Source organism: Episyrphus balteatus, chromosome 2 (assembly GCF_945859705.1).
Source record: "Episyrphus balteatus chromosome 2, idEpiBalt1.1, whole genome shotgun sequence".
NCBI lineage: Eukaryota > Metazoa > Arthropoda > Insecta > Diptera > Syrphidae > Episyrphus > Episyrphus balteatus.
Window position 1 is genome coordinate 109,974,686 of NC_079135.1, and position 23,482 is coordinate 109,998,167.

Genomic DNA, 23,482 nt, shown 5'->3' on the forward strand with positions numbered 1-23,482 from the left:
ATTATATTTATTAGGTCTGTTCGTTGTTTTCGCGCTCCAGGGCACTCTGAGTCATGTCAATTAATTGTCAAAAAAATCAGAGTTTCTCGGGTTTTATTTTACATCTGATTTCTGTTTTGACATTTTTTTCTTTATTTAGTTTCTTATTTCATGAATTTCGTGGAAAATCTAATATTTACCACACAAATTTTGTATCCACAAACGACAAATCACTTTTCGCACTCCAAACAATTATTTTTTTTTCTTAAATGATTACAGCTGATTTGATTTTGATAACTCTGAATTCCGCGCTCTGACAAAATACTCAGAGTTGTTCAGGGTGCGATCAGAGCGAACAGCGAACACAGAGGAAATAACTCTGGTTGAAAAAGGAGCTACAAAAAACGATTGACGTCGAATTCGGAGCGACCCAGAGTGCCCTAGAGCTCACAACGAACAAACCTTTTAGTGCTGATGTTAAATTTTAAATTTCAGTATCCAATTCCGCTCAAATATTCAGACAAAAAGATTTTCTTGCGCCCTATGTTCGGAACAACTGTTCGACTACCTGATTTGAACTTGACACTCGACATGCATCTTATCAAAGTTAATTTAAATCAATTTTAAAACCATCATAAATAAACATTCATTGTAAACTATTTTTTCTTATAAAATAAAAAAAATTATAAAAAAAAAATCAACTTGGTTCCATCCAGGATCGAACTGGAGACCTTCTGCGTGTAAAGCAGACGTGATAACCGCTACACTATGGAACCACATGGTAGTTAGTGTGCAAAATGCTCTTGATAATATTTTTGACCATGTTTGTTGAGTTTCAGTAATAAGATTGTTGTTAAATGAACAAACTTTAAAATAGCCGTGTTTTATTGGTACTCAGTATTTTACTGAGTAAACATTTTATGCTGTAAATAAACAACAACAAACGATTTCTTTTATTTAATATTAATAATCCTTTATTGCTGAAGGGTCAAAAATGATTACTGAGTTAGAAAAAAAAAACACGGCTAATAAATTGATTAGTGAAGCTAGTTTTGTTAATAACTTTGTAGCTACGTCACCAAAAATGCAAGGTCTTAAATTCAAACTTTACAAAACCCAAAATAGAAAAAGTTGTGACGTTAAAATTGAATTGGGTTGTTTTAGTAGGTGGGTCTAATACTTTTTCAGTTAACATAATGACAAAGAAGTCTTAAATGGGTATAATGCAGAATGTTATCCAACCGTATAGGTTTCTATCAAAATAAGCTTCTCAATTATCGATTTAACCAGAACAACGGTCTCAAGTTTAGGGAAAATTTTAAAAAGGTCTTATTTCAACGAAACAGAATCAATGTAATCCATTAGTCTTCTTAATAACCTAATCTTAAATATTAAAGGCAATAAATAAGCTAAGGATCTTATTATAAAAGGATAATTCTTCAAAAAAAAAAGTGTATTTTGATGAGATTTAGATGAGCTTACTAAATAAACAAACATGAACGACTTTTAGTTATTAAAATGTCTTGGTTTAGTTAATTAAACTGAGTTCTATTTATTTTAGTTGTTGAAACCAACTTAATGGGAAAGCGACGAAGTTACGAATACCAGAGTTACGTTACGAGCGTCAAAGTTACGCGAAACCGAAGTTACGAAAAACTAGAGTTACGAATTCTAAAGTTATGTTAAGCTATAACATGTGATTTTTGGGTTGACAACAATTGCGAGGAACGATATGGAATTATGGAAATACAAACAAGAGATTAACATTTTTCTCATTGGTCAGAACTAAATGAGTAAAGTGAAAATGGGTGTTATTAAATCTTGTAAAATTTTGATTGGATAGGTCATCCTTATTGCAATTGTCAGGTGTTAATTGATGATAAATACTGAAATTCGTTGTCTTTTTAAACTCAATTATTAAATTTTAATATACATCAACTATAGTTCACAATAGCAATTGGGGTGATAATCTTCTAACGAACCAAAAAAAAAAAAAACATAAAATTCTGATAGTTGGGCAGGTACATAAATATGACACAAAAGACCTGCCCCTATGGCAAATATATAGGTATATTAGAATTTTTTTTATTAGGTGGGCTTTTTGTTTGATTTTTAACTTATCCTGTGTCAAATAAATAAACAAAGAATGGGATTGTTTTTTGCATAAAAAGATTAAACCACACCCATTTTCGTTAAAATCTATTAAAATAACCAATGAGAATCGATATTCTCTTATTTATGTTTACATAACTCCATATCGTTCCTCGCAATTGTTGCCAACCCAAAAATCACATGTCATAGCTTAACATAACTTTAGAATTCGTAACTTCGGTTTCGCGTAACTTTGACGGCCGTAACTCTGTCGCGCGTAGCTCTGTTATTTGTAACTCCGTTACCATTTCCAACTTAATGTATAATATTGCAAATTTACCAAATTAAAATTTTTTAACCTACATAATTTATGTGGCCCTTTTTTGTAAGATGCAGGGTTTGTCAAGGTGGAAACAAAAACATTGCGAGCTTTGCAACAGCTGAACCTCAAAAATATAAAATTGGCTTGTTTCAACAAATCCATTAAAAGCTTCTAAATATATGCCTAATTTTTCCAGATAAACTATTGGGCCCTGAATTTTTAATAAAGCGTGAAATAAAAATACCATATTATGAATGAAATACAACTAAATACAGGTATTTACTCTGATCCAAAATATAACAACATAGTCTTAAAACATAAAAAAATGTAGGTACAACCCATTTTTCCCAGCATGACCCATAAAAACTTCACGCTTTTCATTACAAAAACAACATTGTTACATTTTATAAACCATTTCCATTCGAATAATCAAGGTCTTTATTATTTTCATTGTCAAAGTTAACAAATACTATTTTATTTGTTTATAATTACTTACAAGTCAACAGACTCTCTATAAACTAACTTACCAGAATCACAAACAAAAAGTAAAAAAAAAAAACTAAAACAAACTCAAACTTATTCTCTAATTAAAATTTTGAAATGAAAAGCTTACATTTCATCACGTGTGATATACATTATGTTGTAGTCTTTGTTGCTCATCAAATTTATCTAGTTTTCCACACGTTCAAGTCAACAACAAAAATTTAATTAAAAAAAAATAATTTAAAACATTTCCTCAAGTAAAAGAAAATCACGCCAAGGTTTTGTATACTTGTTCAAGTGTAACTTATACCAACTATATGGCACTTAAACTGTAACAAACATTTATGCTGACATTGCAATATTGTTGTAAAATTTTTGTTTGTAAACAAAAAATAATTATTACGTTTTGCAGTAATTATTGCATTTTTATTAATGGATTCTTAGCAACATGTTGCAGAAACATACATTTCTATTTCTAACTTACCCTGAGAGCCAAGTCATTCGAATGAGGGGTTCTGCCAGACAGGTAATGTTTTTTAAAAACACTTACCTTTTTGTCACCACTTTACTCAGTTAGAGTTATAAATTATAACCATGGTTGCCACACATTGATTGTAAATTCTTATCAAATAAAAGATTATATTTTTAATCATTTTATATCTGTTAAAAACATATACTTTTGGCAGTTAATAAACTCTTTGTAAAAACTTAGTAACATAATTTATGGAATAAGGGCCTACAAATGTGGCAACCCTATTAAAAAAAAACACCAGAAAAAATCCATTTTTACAAACTAAAAGGCTTAAATATGCATTTAACTTTAGCTGATATTCTCTTCTTTCTTAAAAATGTCGGGTGGCATTTTAAAAATACCAACAAGTACTCGGCAACACTACGTAATTGCTAAAAAACACCAAAAACACTCCTATTTCAACAAAAAATGTATGATATTTGGTAAAGTTGAGGGCTAAAACATACATTACAAATTAAGTGAGACCCCATTTTATCTTAAAAAATGTTGGCTGTCATCTCTTAAATGTGAAGAAACACGTGGCAACCCTACTGAAACGCTAAAAAACACTAAAAACACTTATTTTTCAGTAAAAATGTATGGTATTAGGTAAAGGTAATAGTTAAAACTGTGCGAACTCGAATTACTTGAATTGGTAAAAATTGTCAGGTTTAGTAGAAATACCTTAAAGTGGCAACCATAAACTTACCACCTGGTTTCTAGACAATGTCTTGAATGGCAAAACAAATACAAAAAAACGTTGACTCTAAGCTTTACTGTCTCAAAGCCGGCCTGGCTCAAGATCACTAATATCAGTTCGATTTGAACAGCTCGACTGATAGGTTGAACGCGAAATCGGCTAGTAAAAGCGAGTGCAGTCGTTGACAAAATTATTTACAATTTTTTTTTTCTATATAAATTTTGTAAAGTAAATGAATAAAAAAAAAAATTATTCTCACACCATAATTTGAGATTGATTTTTTTGCTTATAAAACTAATAAATATAAAATAAATTAATTAATTAAATTTTCTATTTAACATTGAATTAATTATGCATACAAATATGCGGAAAATATGCATAGCGGTTGTTGTTGTGTTATTGTGCATTGCAGTGAAATATTCACAAGCTAATTCAAGTATACGCACATCTTCCGGATTGGACACAAATCAGAATCACAATAGTGCAATTCCTGATGATGATGAAAATTCGCGCCCAGATAGTTTTGCATTGAAGTATGGACGAATACTACGCAGTGATGAGTTTGAACGATTTGATAAAAGTTTACAACTCGTTCAAGGCGAACGATGCATGTTGGATTTGAATGCAACACTATGGGGTGTAGTTCATGAGGAGCAATGGGCTGTTGCTAGTGAGTATCTTTTTAGATTAAAAAAAAACATTTAAAGCTTAAACGAAACGTGTGAAATCTATGTTTAAACAAGGACTTGTGAATTCTTAGTATACGATTCTAGACATTGTATGGCTAAGATACCGGAAAAAATTCCGGTTAATTAAAAAAAAATATACTCTTGAGAACGAAAAACTACATTTATATTATATTAAAGTAAATAATGCTTGTCGGCTTTGTTATATTCTTTGAAAAATTATTCAATAGTTTATTGGTTTAATTTTTGTTTTACTAATTTTTTAATCATCAGTAAGGTTGACAAACGATAAATTTCATAGAAAAAAAAAAGATATTCCTTGGGATAAGCTCTAACTGAGGTTTATCTGAACCAAAAAAATTTCCATGTTTTGAAAAATTTAATTTTCTCGAAAACGGCTCCTTCGATTTTGATACTAAAAATTCACGCGGACTTTTTTTTCTAAAAATCATTAATAGGAGTAAATTTCATACAATCGCTATTTTTAATTAAAGTTAAACTTCATCGCAAGCCGATTTCAATGAATTTCCAATTTTTTTTTTGTGAAGTTTTAAAAAAAAGTTTAAAATTGCGAGTAAAATGATTTTTGGCCTGCTAAGATTACATTTTTTTAAGTTTTGTAAAATAAAATATAAACAGTTTTTTTTTTAATTATGAAAACACCTTTTTACATTGTTTTTATATCCAAACATTTATTTCTTGTATAAGAAAGAATTTTTGAAATTAAAAAAAAAATGTTGCAGGTGTTTTTAAAAATTATTTTTTTTATATAAAAATTTTCAAACATTTTCAAAATAAAATAAAATGCACGACTGTAGTCTTGTAGTTCACAGTATCTTTATCTTAAATATCTATTGGAAATTTAAGATTTTGTAGAAAAAAAATCAAAAAAAAAAAAGCAAAAGTTTAAAAATTAATTAAAAAAATTTTTTTTTTTTAATGTTTTTAAAAATATTTTTTTTTAACATTTTATACTTAATGATCTCTGTAAATTTTAAATAAAATAACTAATGCTTTGATGAAATATATGAACTTAAAAAATATGTCAATTTTTGAAAAACGGCAACGCCATATTTCCGTTCTCCGCATTTTTTGAGAAAAACTAAAAACGCAGTTTTGTTAGAATCAATAAGAGTATTCCGCACACCAAATTTGATCGAAATCGTTAGAGCCGTTTTCGAGAAATTTGCAATACATACCTCGAAAACGTTATATGGGAGGTATGCGTTAAAATGGAGATATTAAAAAAATAAAAAAAACGGGTCTAGGGAATTACGTAAAAATTATCTGTACCAAGTTTCAAGCAAATCCATCCATCCGTTTAGGCCCTAGCTCGATGTACAGATGGACGCACACACGCACACACGCACACACGCACACACGCACACACGCACACACGCACAGACGCACAGACCGACGGACGGCATGACGAAAACCACTTTTTTGATCTTCTCCATCATCGTAATGTTGGTTTTGATTAAAACCTCGATTTTTTTTTTCTACACGAAACCAATACTTGCCCTATGGAGCAAGTAAAAATATTGGCTTCCAATTCTGAAGAAGGTATAAATGCACAGATAAAACAAATTTTTCGAGAAAATTCATTCACTAGATTTAAAAATATTAATTTTTCAAAAAAAAATGTTTAATTCTGAATACAAAAATAATTTATTTGAAAAGGATTTTAAAACATTTCGTACAAAAATATTCGTTGAAATCGGTTAAATCGGTTTACGAAAAAGTTAAAGAAAAACGGTTCTGACAGGTACCATTAAAAATAGTTAAAAAAAAATATTCTTTTTTATTTTATATTTACAAACAATTTTTTTACAGATCTGGTTCAAAGAATTCAGAGATGTGAAAGAGATTCTACGATTTAAGTTTTACAACAACAAGAAATAGTCAATAAAATTTCTCGAAGTTTATTGCTTTCTAGCAGCTTGGTTTCTGTTACAGAAAAAAGTTTAATGTTGTCACACGATAGCTACACCTATACTCATTTATTTATAGTTCCGATCACCAGTGATCCGAAACTATAAAGCCCATCTACAAAAATTGATCAAGCACAAAACTTGTGATTTCTTGGTATTTATGTTGTTTGAATGCAATATGCATTTGAAATATATGACAAATTAATAATTCTAAGAAATAGCAGATAAAATAAAATGTTACGTATACACCATAGTGACCGTGCTTTCTCTTTTAATACTAATTGCTTAAATAAACTTATACTTGCTATTTTCAACTAAGTTGTTTTAAGAATTTGAAATTAATAAAATATTGTTTAAATCGGTTGAACTATTGAAAAGAGCAAATAAATCTTCGAATATCATTTAAATTTCTAACTTCTTTGTCAAGAAATCGCGCATTAAAGTTTTGAATATTTGCTTTAGGCAGTAGAGTTCCAAATTGTTGCTGAAGAAGTTTAATGTTTAAACTTTTTTCTTGCAATGGTTGCACATTTATGTACACAGTTTCGAAACACAATTTGATCTTGAATCTTCTGTCGTTTTTTTTTTTTACAAAAAAATTATCATTTTTTCTTCACACTATTTCATAATAAACAACAAATTACTAATTATAAGGTAATTTTTTATTTTAAAAACATAAAAAAAAACAGTCACAAAGAAGTAGTTCAATTTCGGTAAATTGCAAGAAATCTATCGCAAGCATGGTATAATAATTTTGTATAAAAAAAATGTTAAGTATGCGTCAATTTGAGCTTCATAAACATATCTATACACGTATCACTAACGACAAGTTCGTCACTATTATTATACTGAATATACTGATGATGGGCAATTAGTTTTTTTTGTTTGTTTGTTTTAGTTTTATTTTGATCGTGATATGTGAATGTTTCGCACTTTATATGTAAGCATGGTTGCGTTAAGTTAGGAAAATAATCTTCACACGCTTTTAGACTAGTTTTCATTCAAGGTTATTGTTTTATTTATTTATTCACAAGTGATCATTTTGGAACAACACATTAAATAGGAGGATATTTTGTTTCGATACAAATAATCATATCCTTATTACTCAACTTTTGAGAAGTTTGATAGTGAATCATTATATGATAATGATACATTTAATGCTGTATGTTTTAATGACATTAATAAAACGAGATTTAAATTTTAATTGGAATTTTACAATTTTTTTTATAACAGTCTAGTCTTAGAATTCTGTGAGAATAAAAATGTGAAATACGATTCACACCGATAAGAAAGCAGAGATAGGATCATCTCTAGGTTATCTATTATGCTTTTTCAAGGTTTTTTGTATTAGGAAAAGTCAGAAATTGTGCTGGTACTTCATTTGCATATATTCAGAAGATCAAATCTTTTTTGTACACAGAAATAAGCAAATAATATAAAATTAATACTTTCGACTAGGTTATTTTTTTCAAAATCGAGTATTAGATCTAAAGCCAATGACCAAGGAAATAAATGTAATCTCTTCTTTAGTTTCCTGTCGTTATAGCACTATCCGATTACCATAGTCTCTTGAAAACCGGTTTAAGTTTTTTTGTAAATACCTTGCATAACAGGCGTGCTGCAAACGAACGCATTGACATATCTTGTAATTGTAATTACAATAATATTTCATTACTTTATTCAGTTATATTACTCAAGAATGAATCTAATTAAAAGCGAGTCTTGAAGTGATTGCAAATATTTTGCTACTCCTACTGCAACATTTTTGTTAGAAAATAATAAAAATGTATATCGATTACCAATTATAGACAACATTCTTATTTTTTCATATTATGCTAGAAAATAGTATTTTTTTATCATTGAACTTTTTTTAATTGCAAAACATACTACGTGTATGTTCCTAACTATGCGGAATAGTTTTTTTTTTTATATCTTTTACGTTACTTAACTGAGAACTGACTATAAGTGGTTTAATTTTCTTGAATGTTTACTTTGTATGCTGAAATAAATGTTTCAAATTGACTGAATTGCACAGATTTGCTTTTACAAATAATATTCTATAATTGACCTTGTTATAAACATTTATTAGATTAAGTTGAGTTTTTCAAAACGAAAAAAAGCATGTAATTAATTACTTAAATATCTTAAATACTTTTTAAGAAGTTTTGAGCTCCAAACAAGATAACAGGTAAAGCACTTCGTTTGAATTCTTCTTCTTTTATATAAAATAGGTCCCTTATATACAAACGGAAACTTAGAGTTAATATAACTCGATGGTAGTTCATTTTAAAAAAAAATGTTGATTTATTTCAAAACTGCAATAATAATAGGATCAAATTTTAGAAAATTAAACTATGTATTTTCATACTTGTGATGTAGGTACTCGACCTCGTAATTGATATTTTTTTTTCAAAAACGGCTCTGTCGATTTTAATTTTTGTTGCCAAGATTTGGTCTCTTTTTTTAATTATGAATTTCTACGAAATAGGCTAAAAATTCTCAAGTTTTGTTCAACTCCGAGTGAAGAAAATGGACCTAAGTCGATTTGAACAAAAAAAAAAAAAAATAAACAAACCCACCCTTTTAAACAAACGTTATAAATATTTCAAAAATTTTGTTTTAAAAATCTAATCTTTGAAAACGGGTTAGTGAATTTTTCTAAATTTCGTTTTTAAGTTTTGATTAAGATTTTCTTAAAATGGCATACTAACTTTTTTCCTGAATAATGTTTGAAAATGTTTGTACACTGTACAGGTAATTTTCTCGTTTTCGCTTCGTTGTCGAGTTATAATTATTTTTATGTTTTTTGGTGTTGTTCTCTTTAAACAGCTCAATTTTGGCCAAATTTCAACAAATTTAAAAAAATTCAGTTATTCTATCCAACAGTTTTTGAAGTAGTTAATTTAAAATTAAAAAAAATTGTAATTCTATTTTGTATTAAGATTCTGAAACAAAGTGCACTAAAGTTTTTAAGAAGTTCTGCGCGGACTTAAAATAACACCTCTTGGTGCTAAAAGTACGCTCTCAGATGACTCTGAAGTGTCTCAAAAACGAGGAGATAATTCATGTAGAAACATCTGGTTTACGGTGTTGGATTACAAATGATACTTGTTCGTTAATCGATGCACTCATCTGAGAAATCAATCATGTAAGTGTAGGTAAAGCACTCTCAATTCTAATTAAATAATATTTGATAATTGTTTTAAGTAAATATACTTAAAAGAAAGTCCCTTCTAGTTTTTATTAATTACAAATATTTACTAACGTGTTCATAACTCTTTAAGATTGAACAAATTTGTGACTTTCAGTTCTATTTTTACAAACTTACTAATGTTAATTATTACAACTATTAAAAGGGATCCTTGTTTATTTGTTTAAAGCAATTCATGTTTTATTTAAAAACTTATTGCCTTATTCTTAGAAGTTTAGAAAAAGTCCATTAACCATTATGAATTAGAATTTTAAACACATATAAATAACACTATTGATAATAATATTTTTATGGATTAATCTTGATCTGTGCTTTCGTTGTTACGAAAGCGTGAAAGTTTGCTTTGCTTTTCTGTGGGTATAATTGTTTTCATTTCATTCATAAAAGAGCTTGTTATGTTTTTTAAGCTTGAATTAGATGCGCTAACATCTATTAAGGCGACTTTATACAAATTAAAACTACATTTTTGTTGAAGATCTCCAAATTTACAACTAGAATCTTACATCACAGAGCTTTGTTAAGTTAAAAAATATGTTAAGCACTTTAAAATATTACCAAATTATTACTTATTACGTCAATTGGCAGGATTACGTCAATTATTAAAAAAATTTCATATGCAAACCATATAACTATGTCCAAAAAATTTTGGCCACCAAAATTTTATGTTCCTGTGGGGAAGTTCACCTGTTCCCAAAAAAGTATACAACTTTTGACTTTTTTTTTTTGCATTTGCGTCACAAAAATTTCTTTATGCATGTGATTGAATCATACTTTTATTAATATTCGCTTCATATCATTTTAATCAAAATAATAATACTCGCATGCACTACTTGCTTTATAATTGGTTCTAAAATTCATCGTAGTATGTATTCATCGATTTATAAGATGTTATTACTTAAAAAAAAAAATTTTAATTATTTGTAAGTAAAAAAAAAACTTAAAGTTGTTTTGCTGTTTTGGGATTCGAACCCTGGACCTCTGGTGCAAAAGATAAATCGTTCAACTGTTTAACACCCTAAACTGCTGACTCTATACAGGATGCTCCAAAACTTAAAGTCAAAACTTAAACGAATGATAGCGTGGTGACAGAAATCAAAAAAATTAATAAACAAAATCGTAGCCATGAATTTTGTGAATAATGGACATTCGAAAAAAAATTAAAAAAATTGTCACCCTGGTACCATTTTTAAAAAAATCAGAAATCAAGACTCAAACCCTCCCCACACTTTGAAGATCTTGTTATTATTCAGGTGATTGCATATGAACCTGAAACTTTTTCCTAAATCTCAAAGATTTAGACGGAGCGCAGATACTCGAGCACGAGTACCCTCTTCCCCTTAGTTCAGAAACGGCTGTTTGTGATTTCTTGAGTTACATGTTGAAGTTTGGGGTAACTTTTTCTCGGAATTTTTTTTATTTATTTTATTATTATATTTTGGAATAGGGTAGAGTTGCCTATTTGCGGCCGTCTCCGTTTCCGTTATAACTAGTGATTTCGTAGGTTTTATTCCAAATTTTTGATCTCATGCATAAGAGCAAAAAATATGAAATAAAACCTACGAAATCACTAGTTATAACGATTTTCCGAAAGGTGGCCTTAACTGGAGTCGGCCGCAAATAGGCAACTCTACCCTACTGCAGGAAACTTAAAAATTGCTATCCCTGTGAGGCGTGTGCCCCAAGTTGATAAGCGCTGGGCTAGAGCCTTGTGGAATTTTGAAATGAAATATTCATTAAAAAAATGAAAATATGTATTAGTATTACCTAATAACATTTTTTTTATTATTCATAATTTTATTAATTTGTTCAAGGTCTTAAAATTATGTTAAACTTATAAAAACTATCAATACATTTGGATATGACATATTAATGCTGTGTGCATAAAATTAGTGCACTTCAAGGAATATAAAGTACTTGATTCATAGTTCAAATGAATTTGTATGCACATCAAACACCCATCAGTCTGAAATGGCGCCCAACTGTTCACAAACATTCAGTACCTATGCGGAAAACTTACACTTCTTTCTGAAATCTACTACAATTATTTGCTGATGCATTAAACGTCATCTAAAAAAATGCACTTCAAAATTTCATCAGTCTCCGAATGTGGCAAGACATAATAACTGAGAATGTTGTCGATATGTTTTGTGACGGCGAACTTGACATAGAGAAACGAAGGGGATTTTTTCCTGGTTCAAGTTGACATTAATACGCAAACAAACAAACAAAGGTGCTGACAATATAGTAAGCAGATTATGCCTTTTTTAATTGTCATCGATCGGTGTAATATTGGCGGTAACCGGCAATACATTGCCGAACAACACGCGTTGTCCGCAGCCTATGAATGTGCAACGCAGCAGGCAATTAAAACCTGATTTAATAGTAGTAACGTCATTTCTAACTGTTTGGATAGCGAAAAATTTTGTGTAAATGAATAATTTTAGAAGAAAATTTATATTCCAATCAGGTATCTGATTGACAGTGTTAGAAAAAAAAGAGGAATACCAAACTTTAAGTTCACCAATTGAATATGTCATCCAACAAATCACGTCTCTATAGATTCTATGTTAGGGTAGTATTCATATTCATATTTATTTTGAATAATTTATTCATTGTTTTTGTTTTCTTAACAATGTGAAAACTATTTATAAAACTACAATATAACTACGAAATAACTACGAGATGTCATATTATGCCAAATGGCATTAATCGAATAACTTTTGACAATTAAGAGGTTTGTTTGATTTTGTTTTTGACAAAATTACAATTTCATTAGGGGGGTTCACATTGACTAACTTACCGGACAGACCAGCCGCTATTTGGTCTGATCTGATGCTGTTTTGATAATGTGAACACCCATCCGACAGCCTGTCCGGTTTACCGGATGGTTTTCAAAAAATTTTGATTTTTTGGTGGTCGGACGGACATGTTAGTCAATTAAACGGCATGTCTGTCCGGCAGACAGTGATAATCCATTCTCTCTAATTTTAGAGCAGAATAGGGTAAGGATACATTAAAAATAAGCTGAAAAATGGGTTTTGATAAAAATTGTCTGATGAGTGTGAACGAAAAATATAAAACGGCCATCAGGCCAAATGACAATCGGTCTGTCCGGTAAGTTGGTTAATGTGAACCCCCCTATTAGAATGCGTTGCGCACTATATAATTATTCTGCGATCGACACAATTTCGACTTCCCTAATTTAAGTCTATTGTGTCGCCTCAGTTAAATGTTATTGTTTCAAAAATATTTTAGTCAATTTTGAAATTTGTAATGGTTAGAATTTACATTTAGATCGAAGTCGAAGTGAATTCACTGTTGACTTCATGTGAGGTCTTGTTTACGATTCGTGGATAAAATTCAGAAGCGCGCGACTTTATGCCCAAAACGCTTTTTGCATTCATATTGAAAAATTATACGTGAATTCGCGCGAATCAATAGAATTCTTTTTATTTTTAATTTATGATTTGGAATTTTATTTGAAATTCAAAACAAACAGTTTTATAGTTTAAGTTGGTGTCATCATTCTGTGGGAGTGATCTCTGTTTTGTTGTTTTGACATTTCTAATAAAATGAACACGTCATTTTGTATTTCAAAAATGTTACCAATTGGTTTGTTTGTTTTAACCATTTGCACCTTAAAATTGTTTTATCTAACAAAATATAAATCTCGATAAAGATCACATTAAGGTAGGTACCTACTTTAATTTAAATACTTTAATTTAAAGCTGAATGTTAACGCAATTCAAACAAAAAGTGGGTCGCACTTCGAAATAATTGAAAGATATGTGACTTGTATAAATAAGGCATTTTTTTTTAAATATTGCAAGTAATAAATTGCATATACGACATGATTGTTAATGGTAAGATTGCACCTTATGCATGTTAATCTTTTAAGAGTTACAAACAAACAAATAATAAAATGAGATGGTGATTTGTGCGCAGTTCAGAATTGATGACATTATATTATTGACAGACCAGGAAATTTCTGTGAATTTATTTGGAAGCCAGTAAATTCTTTTTTTTTTTAAATAAACAAATCATCCTTAGAAATTTCTAGAAGCAATTAATAGAAGATTGAACTTTTTTTTTTAAGTGAATAAGGCATTAGGTATTTATACCTATTTAAATAAAATGTTAAATATAACCTCTACGTTTTAAAAACATGCGCCAAACGATGTACTATAATTTGAATCTTAGTTGAAAATCTAAAGTGCAGTTGTAAGTTCTGCAGAAAGGAATCTGTTCCGCACATAAAAGATACAAAAAGTTCAAGTTTTGTGTTTTTCATGAAAGAAAACCTTGCCCCAAATTGTTCCAAAATCTATCATTTTGTGTTCCAGAAGCTTTCCAGCACAATTTAGTTCAATTAAATTAAAAAATTTGAATGAAAAAACAAACAAATTTTTGAATTTTATGTTTTAAATTTTATACAAATATGAATTTCTATCAATCTTCAGAATATATTATATGGGACATGGGAGGTATATTGCCTGAAGGATTTATTAAAAAAACAACCTGGAATACTACAAAAAAATCAAATGTACCAACAAATTTCAAGAAAATCAGTGAAAGCTGCAGCTTCATGTACAGTTGATCGCTTCGACGCATCTGCGCGACAAACCGATGCATCGCGATGCAATGACCGATGGACCTAACAAAAAAACGATATCGCCTTATTTGATTTTTGGTACATTTTCCTTAGCAAAGGCAAGGAATTCTTAATGAAGTTTGTGAAGTATGTACCATTTTTTGGTACCAATTCTTAATGTCATCTGCTAAAAAAAACTCCTTCGCACCCAAGATATTTTTTAGACTCTTTTGCTTATTCCTTTTTATTTTCTTCTTGAGCTCAAATTTTTTTCAATTTGACGAAACATGTTTAATATTTTTGTAATTGATTTACTCTTGATTTAGTCTTGATTTATGTAAGACGCTAAATTTCTAGATCATAATTTGTTTGAAAAAAAAAAAAAAAAAAAATGCATGGGATTTCAGATAGACTTCCTGAATTGAAAAAAAAGTATTATTATAATTAAGTTTTCGAGGCGCCTTAAAACTTCAATCCACAACTGTTGACCGCAACAATTGAAGAAAAATGTAAACGAATATGCAATATTTCGTACTCACAAATAAATTTTGAATTTTGTCATCACTTACCTACCAGATATTTCGGCAATTAAATATTTTTAACTGGTTTGTGTTATTTTCATTTTGAACAAAATTTAACAGATGAATTTATAAGACCAGTTATTAAATTAACTGTGTTTATTATTTTTATTAAAACTGCATTACAGTGTTATTACTACGAGTGGGTAGTTACTTATTATCTTAAGAACAAATCTACTGTTATTAAACATTATACGTATAAGTACATAAAGAACTTATGTTCTAATAAAAAAATAAATTTCTGTACAAATTTGATAACCATCACGATCGTAAGTCTAAGGAAATTATAACAACACAGACAGTAAAACATAAAATTTTTATTCGTCAAGTCGAATTATTGATGCTTAAAGAGAACATGTGCAAGGCGATGACATGCATTTGATATCTTGTTTATATCAAATCTCCTAAAAAACTGTATTCCTGCAGGACGCACGTACTTGCTCAGTGAAGTTTTTAAAACTTTCTTTCCAATTAAAATGCTTAAAATTAAATTACACAATTCGTTAATCCATTTCTGAAAAGGTTAAATAGGAATAAAACTATCCAATGCATTTTTGTTCGAAATTCTGGGAATAAAAGGTGCGTTAAAGGAAGGAATAGGTAAATTAAAGGATGTAAAATTGTGGTAAATATATACAATATTTTGGTCTCTGTTATGAAATTCGTCTACATAAAGAAGTAGACATCCTTAAATCTTTAAAACTCTTTTTTTCCAAACCAATACTTTGCTTCATCAACTAAAACTAAATTTAATTCATTTGCAATTAAAAGTGATATAAATTAATTATTATGTTTTCTTTAATGATTTAATCTTTACAGACAGGTTTATGCATTGTAGGTATGTATGTATGTTTGACCAGTTTGTATTAAATTTACATTCGTCGCAATTCTTTATTAGTTGTCGATCTCGATGTCGTTAGAAATTCATTATTAACCCTTCGTAATGAGTATTTGCTTTTTTCGGCCTTGGGGAAGTTTTTCTTTAATCTTAAAAATAAAATTTACAAATTTAATGACTTAAAGAACAATTCATCAAAATTGCCAATTACCTGTAGTTGGATTACGATTAAATTAATTTATAAAAGAAGATAAAAGATTTGAGGAACTGACGAGTACCTATACACTGAGAAAAGAATCGTTTTTAAGATTTCTTTCGAAATCAAGTTAAATAAAGTATTTCGTAGTTTGCTAGACTTAGGTACTCTAATCTTAGAACTAGCCAAGGATAGGAATGATAACAATTAATTAAAAGTTCAAAAGGTTTTTTTTATCGTTTTAATAGATTTTGCTTCATTTTTTTTTTCAATTTTTTTTTTTCTTTCATTGAACATTAAATGAGTTAGTTCAATCGCGCATCTTTTTCAAGAAGCCAACTTGTACTTAAACGATTTTTTTTTTTAAGTACATTATTATCCTTGATTGTGTCAAATTTTGCTCTGAGTGTACTTAAAAGTTTTTTAAAATAATAATATTAGGTAATTAAAGATTTACAACATCATCAACAAATTAATGAGTAATAGTAAATTGTATTGAGTTTAAAAATTACAGCTACTACGAAGTAAAAATACTTGATCAAAGTCTAAGTTTAATATGGTAAGAATAATTTAATTTAAATTCAAATCGATTTAATTTGTTTGAGTTCAATGATTCTCATATTGCTTCTTCTTTTTACTTTATTTTAATTAATTCATATAAAAAAGTAAATTGAATTTAGGTCCAGATGCTTACGTATATGCTTAGTAGATATTGATATGCAATTGCAAACAAAAATACTCTTTATTTAAATCTACGTACCAGTTTAGATTTTAAATTTATAAATGCATATTAATATCAAAGTTATTGGCGCTGGTCAAGGCCATTAGGTCCAAACTAATAAACAAAATGAAAGGATATTTGACCTGGAATTGGAATTTTTGAATGACTCCTTGCATGTATGTATTATTGGTTCAGACAAAATTCAAAAAAAAAAAATATAAAGTAAGTACATACAAGTTAAGTAGTCTGAAAACATAAGTCTTTTTAAAACTGGCATACGATACATGTTACGCTTGCATTCAAGGATTTTTATTAAGTTTAGACGGAGATATAAAAAAATATTATTATGTATAAATACTAATATGATTATTTTTATCTGATATTTATTGAGGGAGGGACATGTTTTTAAAATATTTTTTTTTTAATTTTTTGTTTATTTTACAAATTTTTTTTGCAATTGAGTGTAAAAAAAAAGAAGATTTTCAGGCTCTTTTCCAAGAATTGAAGCAAAGACTTAATCATAAAAGATCCAATCACCGGAACTACTCAAAAGAAGAACATTAGTTGTCCTTTAAAGAAAACCAGAAGAGAAAGATGCTTTTGTAGTATCTTTTGATGTGAACACCGAAAATCATTATAACGGTCACGGTGTACGCAAAACCGGCTCAAACGATTTTTAAATTTTTTTCTTCTGAGAATAGATCTTATCAAGCTGTACTTTTTTGAAAAGTTTTGTGTTTCTCGTTTGAAGAGATTTTTTATAGAACTTTTTTTTTCATACAAGAAGTACCTACTGGTTTTTCAAACCATTTTGGATGGTTGGTCAAATTAAGATTCGTGTCCGTCCAGCACTCCAAAAAATATTAAGTTACCATTTCAAATCAACCACCACAATTTTATACTTTACTTATATGACCCTAAATGCATTTTGACAGAATTAAAAGAAAGAAAGAAAGAATTTTGAGTTTCTCGCTTTCGTTGTTGCAAATGTTCATAAAGATTCGAATTTGATCTTTCAGATTAAAGTATAGTCCTAAAGTTCCAATAGAGCAGAGTACTAACAGTTCTGTTACTTTTTACTTTTCTAAATAATGAAAATTTTTTAACATTATTTTATTTATTTACCAAGATTTTCAATTAACTTAAAAATGAATTCAATGTTTTTATAAGAAAAACCGTTAAAAAAAACTAACACAATTTCAATTATTCATTTAAATGATATAATCAAAACAATTATAATTTATACACTTTGTAAATATGTATTTTCATTTATTTAGAATTCAAAACTTCTTTCTATGCAAATATTTCTTGAAAGTCGAAAGCCTTTTACAGGTGTGTCAGTTAGACAATAAGCGAAAGAAATTCATTAAAAATTCAATAATTTACAAACAAAATATTATTATTAAAACACAGTATTGAATGTTAAGTTGATTTGAATTTTTAAAAATAGATTTTTCAAAGAGAGGGACCTTGTCTTCAGTTTTTTAGAGACGAAAATATCTGGTATCATTTAGTTCTAATATCTGACGCATATTAAAAAATGTAATAATAAACTCAAAGTCCACTTTAAGTAAACAATTTTTGTGTTCATTTATCATCAACATTAATAAAAAAATAATAATAAAAGTTTTCCATAACAAGTCTCACGTAGGATCATAAAAAAGTCGTTTAACTTAAATGACCGTAAGACTCGAATGGAAGTTTTTGGAAACTCCACAAAACGTTCTAAGCATGATAATTATATTTTTTATAACTTTTTATTCTTCTAAATGCCGTCAATTTTATTCTAAAACTATCTTATCTCAAATTATAATTTCTTTCGAGAACAAAAAAAAAAAAAAAATAACATCTCAAAACTTAACATTATAAACATTATATCACATCCCCAAAACCAAATGCTGATATTATTATGATTAAAGCTTGAATCTAATTGAAATTCTGACCAGAACCTTCCTTCAGAACAAGTATAGTGACTGATAGGTTAGGTATATAGTCATATAGTGGGATAGATTTAAATGTGTTTCTTGAATTTACCGCCCAAAGATGTGTGCAAATTTTATAATGAATATTATTCTTGTCTACACTTTGGATGGTTTATCACGACAACCGACGATATCAAACGGAAAATATCAATCAATATGCAAATCAAAAATTATTTTGGTTTTACCCATCCAAGTCCAAGGGGATGGGCGAAAATTGTATTCTTCCAAAAGGATGACGGTATTCGTCATTACCTTAATAAATTTTTATCCAAATGCTAATAATGTAATAAATCTACTTTTAACTTATTCACTTTACAAAACCAAAACTAACATAATGACGTTGAAGAGGCCTAAAAATAATTTTTTTTCTTCATACTCAGTTTTGAGGTCTATGACTTTTTTTTTTTGAGAAATGGTTATTAAACTAAAGTTAATTATTATATTTTTTTTTATCATTTTTTAGTGTACGATGCCTCTGCCAAAGGAATATCAGGCGTTGAAAATGGTTTGGTATATCAATTTGGTCATTACGATCAATGCCTTGATCTCAATAAACATGTGGAAGCTGATGAATTGAATGGTATTTCAATCAGGTCCAAATATTGTTTAGCTGAAGTTAAATTGGATGGTCTTCAAATACAAAAAATGGGTTCAAGAAAGATTAGGGTATTTATAAATAAATAACTTAATTGTTCTTTCTTTTTATTAATTTTATATAATTTACAGTCTGGAAATTCAACTATAATACATTGGGGTGCATGTATCCCAGCTTCGTGTAATGCCAAAGATGTTGGAATATTTTTAGAAAGTTTTCTTCAAAAATCAGTTAATGTCGATGAAAATATGTGCCAAATTGGCAAACATGAAATTATTGCAACAAAGGAAATGATCATTTATGCGTAAGTATTTGCTAATCTAATTGAAAAAATTTTTTTATTGTGTTTATGAACGGACCAGAGTAGGAACAATTTGAAATAATATGTTTTTTGACCATCTAAACAGGACAGCATTTTTAAATAGCATATATTTTTTATCCAAAATTTAAAAAAAAAAATCAAAATAATTTCTTGACTTGGATTTACAAATTTGGCTTTAATTTATAGACAGAATTTCATACAAGTTGCTGCTGTCGATCCGGATATATTTTAGCTTATAACAAGTTTGTTTGATATACAAATTGTTGCATTGCCTATACTTTAAGCAAAATTTTATTTTTATTGCACTATAACTCGCCAATTGACCCCACTAAATATTGAAACACTTTCAATCCTCAATCAAACATTCAAAGGCATATGAATCATTTTATACCTTCCCACGAACAAAACAAATAACTGTGGCTTTTTAAGTTGGTCACTGTGGCGTATGTGTAACATATTTGGCATAAGTAGGTACATTAAAACACTTTACCTTTTTAATGATCATTTTTTGAATTCTAGGATTTATTTATTGAGCAAGTATTGATTTCGTGACAAAAAGTCGAGCATTTAAAAAAAAAATTAACATAAAGGTGATGAAGAAATCCAAAAAAGTGGTTTTCTGTCTGTTATTTCATCTGTTGAAAGATAAATAGATTATTTTTACCCATCTTAAAAATAAAAATAATATTTACCAAAAAAAGAAAATAATAAAAATTATTTTATTGAAGGGGTCACTGTGGCGTATGCATAACACTGTGATCAACTAACTAATCAAACCAATATGTAATTATATTTGGTCTTTCATGATCATATTGTAACTTCAACTATTTTTTATAATAATATACATTTTATTATCTTATTTCCAAAAGTTTTTACCACAGTTTTCACTATGTCTTGGGCTGCGCGCTCTACTTAATGTTAATTTTATGATTAACTTTTTTTTAAGTACAAGGAAATTTTTATCTGATATTCTCTATTTGGTAGAAATGCTAAAGTTTAAGCACTTAGAGTGTTGGACATATTCCAGTGGTTTAAATTTTTTTAGATTGAATCATGGAACGTTACTTTTATGTTGTTTATGTAGGAATCTCAAAAAAACTATGCGAAAATTTTAAGCGGAATGTTTTAAGTAAAATGTTTTTAAAATTAATTTTTTTTTCGAAGAAATGTTGAATAAAAACAATATTAGAGAAACTTAAAATGTATTTTGTGACAACTCTTTTTAATGATTCCTTGAACACAAAAATTTGTTTGCCTAACAATTAATGAATCTATATCATTCCTTATAATAATTATTGTTCTAGTAAGAATTCATCATTTTGGATACAAAAAAATCGTGTTCCTTGTCCAAAGCTCATGTCCATCCTAATACATCTTGAAACAGGCAAAATCCGCTTATTATTTTAATACAGGACAATTTCTTTTATGTTAAATTTAATACTCTTTTAGACGCAACATTCAATTTAACTCAACTCGAAAATATTTACAAAAATTAGAATTAACTGGACTAAGAAGCGGTCATGTAAAGCTCTTATTTTAAAAACCAAAAAAGTTCTTTAAGAATAATGAAATCAATTGTTAAAACTGCATGAGGGAAAGTTTTTTTTTTTTAAGTTAATACTATATTTTCTTTTTATTTTCCAGATCTGTGGTGCTATTCTTTGTAACGTTAGCTATGCTAAGTACCTTCTACCACATCTATCAACTTTATGTCAACAGAAATGAACACAAAAGACCTAGAATCGATACTGCCCTCAAAGCTTTTTCAATTATTGGTAAGCTACAAATTCAATTTTTATTATTATATTTTTTTAACTCATGTATTCTTATTTAAGAAAACCTCAAGAAATTAGGTCAAAGCAGTAAGGATCAAATGGGCTTAAATGCAATCAATGGAATCAAAGCTCTCGCTATGATATTCATCCTTGGTGGGCATGCCTTATCATTTATATACAGTGGACCAGTTTACAATTCAGGCTTTATGGCTGAGGTAAAAACCTTTCATATTTTATCACTGAACAAAATTATTAATTTCATCTCTGTTTCAGAACCTCCTGCAAGTTCAAAATGCAGTTCTAACAAATTCCCTACTATTCGTTGATATTTTCCTCTTCCTGAGTGGTTTTCTCTTCTGTAAAATTCTTCTCATCGAATTGGAAAGACGTCGAGGAAATGTCAATGTAGCCATTCTCTATGTTGGTCGTTATATTCGTTTGACACCATCTTATATGGCTGTTCTTGGTTTTTATATGACTTGGTTCAGTACAATGGGAAATGGTCCAATTTGGCAGAGTACAATTGGATTGGAACAAGAAAGATGTCAACAATCTTGGTGGCTTAATATTTTGTACATAAATAATTATGTGGGAACTGATAATTTAGTAAGTATAAAAATTTTAACCGTCTATTGTGCAGATGGCGCTGAGAACGGTCTTCCGTTTTACGCCTAAAATTAAGACTAACTAAGTAAATTTTTTAAAAATTTTTTTCAGTGCATGTTCCAATCTTGGTACTTATCGGTGGACACCCAACTCTTCTTTTTCGCACCGATCGCCATTTTGTTCCTACATAAATCTCGAAGATTTGGATTCCAATTTCTTCTAATTGTATTGGCAGTGACTGTGGCTATTCCATTCACGATCACCTATGTTAACAAACTTGATCCAACCCTGATGGTCTACGCAGATGAGGTACAAGACTTTGCCAGCAACAAATTCTACACTGGATCCTACATAAAGACCCACATGCGAGCAACTGATTATGTTATTGGTATTCTAGCTGGATTTATAGTACATCTTATGCAAGAAAAAAAGTATTTAAAAATCAAATCAAAACTTATTATGATGGAAATTTATAATTTGAAATAACTTTCAGCACCAAAATTCCAAAACTCTACACAAAAATCCTTTGGGTAGCTTCGATTGTTGTTGGAACACTTTCAATGTTCTCCATAACCCGATTCTACACTAGCCCATTTACAGTACTTGAAAGTTCCCTGTATGCTGCATTCCATAAAGTTGGTTGGGGTCTATGCATTGGATGGTTGGTAATAGCGGTAACTACAGGACATGCTGTATATCTTCAGAAATTCCTGGCTTGCCGAGTTTTTGCTCCAATTAGTCGATTAACGTATTGTGCTTATTTGTGCAATGGTATCGTGGAGCTTTACCATGCAAGTGACATAAGATTTCCTCATTACTTAAGCAGAGTTGATATGGTAAGTTTCATACATAACCTTACTTTTTATTAAAGTGTTTTAACAAATCTTTCTTTTCAGTTCCATAAAGCTACAATGCACTCTTTAGACACATTTGCACTAGCTCTAATAGTGTGTCTTCTTTTCGAGTCACCAATTCATGCTCTAGAAAGGATACTCTTCAAAACATTTAGTAAACCATCTCAACCAAAAGGAAGCTCCTCAACACCAAGCACCTCAGAAGAACAAATAGCGTAGTAGGAGCATTATAGGCAATTTAGTTACTTTTTTTGTTGAAAAACTCGGGTGATAGTTCTTTGGTCCTATTTAAATACTAGTATTGATGATTCCAAAAAAAAAAAAAATAAACCAAGAACAAGATATTAAATTGGTTCCAGAAAGAAAAAAAGAAGATTGTCTGAACAAAAAAAAATCCTTGATCCTTGCCTTTAGTTGGAGTGTGAGTCTGAAAAGCAAATCATTGTTGAATTTTGGTTGAATCAAAATGATCTTCTTATTTAAGATATTTTTTTTTAGGTTAAGAATGAG

General features: G+C 29.0%; 1 protein-coding gene and 1 non-coding gene across 2 annotated transcripts; one reads left to right on the forward strand and one right to left on the reverse strand.

The window, feature by feature from the left end:
* Positions 1–682: 682 nt before the first annotated feature.
* Trnav-uac (transfer RNA valine (anticodon UAC)) lies at positions 683–755 on the reverse strand. Its single transcript has one exon. It is a non-coding gene; the product is annotated as a tRNA-Val (tRNA).
* A 3,441-nt stretch (positions 756–4,196) lies between these two features.
* On the forward strand, positions 4,197–23,476 carry LOC129910024 (nose resistant to fluoxetine protein 6-like). Its single transcript, XM_055987265.1, has 9 exons — positions 4,197–4,756; positions 19,284–19,486; positions 19,547–19,719; positions 21,382–21,512; positions 21,573–21,727; positions 21,786–22,118; positions 22,230–22,549; positions 22,612–22,954; positions 23,015–23,476. Exons 1-9 carry the CDS (start codon positions 4,438–4,440, stop codon positions 23,189–23,191), a joined length of 2,154 nt encoding a protein of 717 aa, XP_055843240.1. The 5' UTR covers positions 4,197–4,437; the 3' UTR covers positions 23,192–23,476.
* The last annotated feature ends 6 nt before the right edge of the window (positions 23,477–23,482 follow it).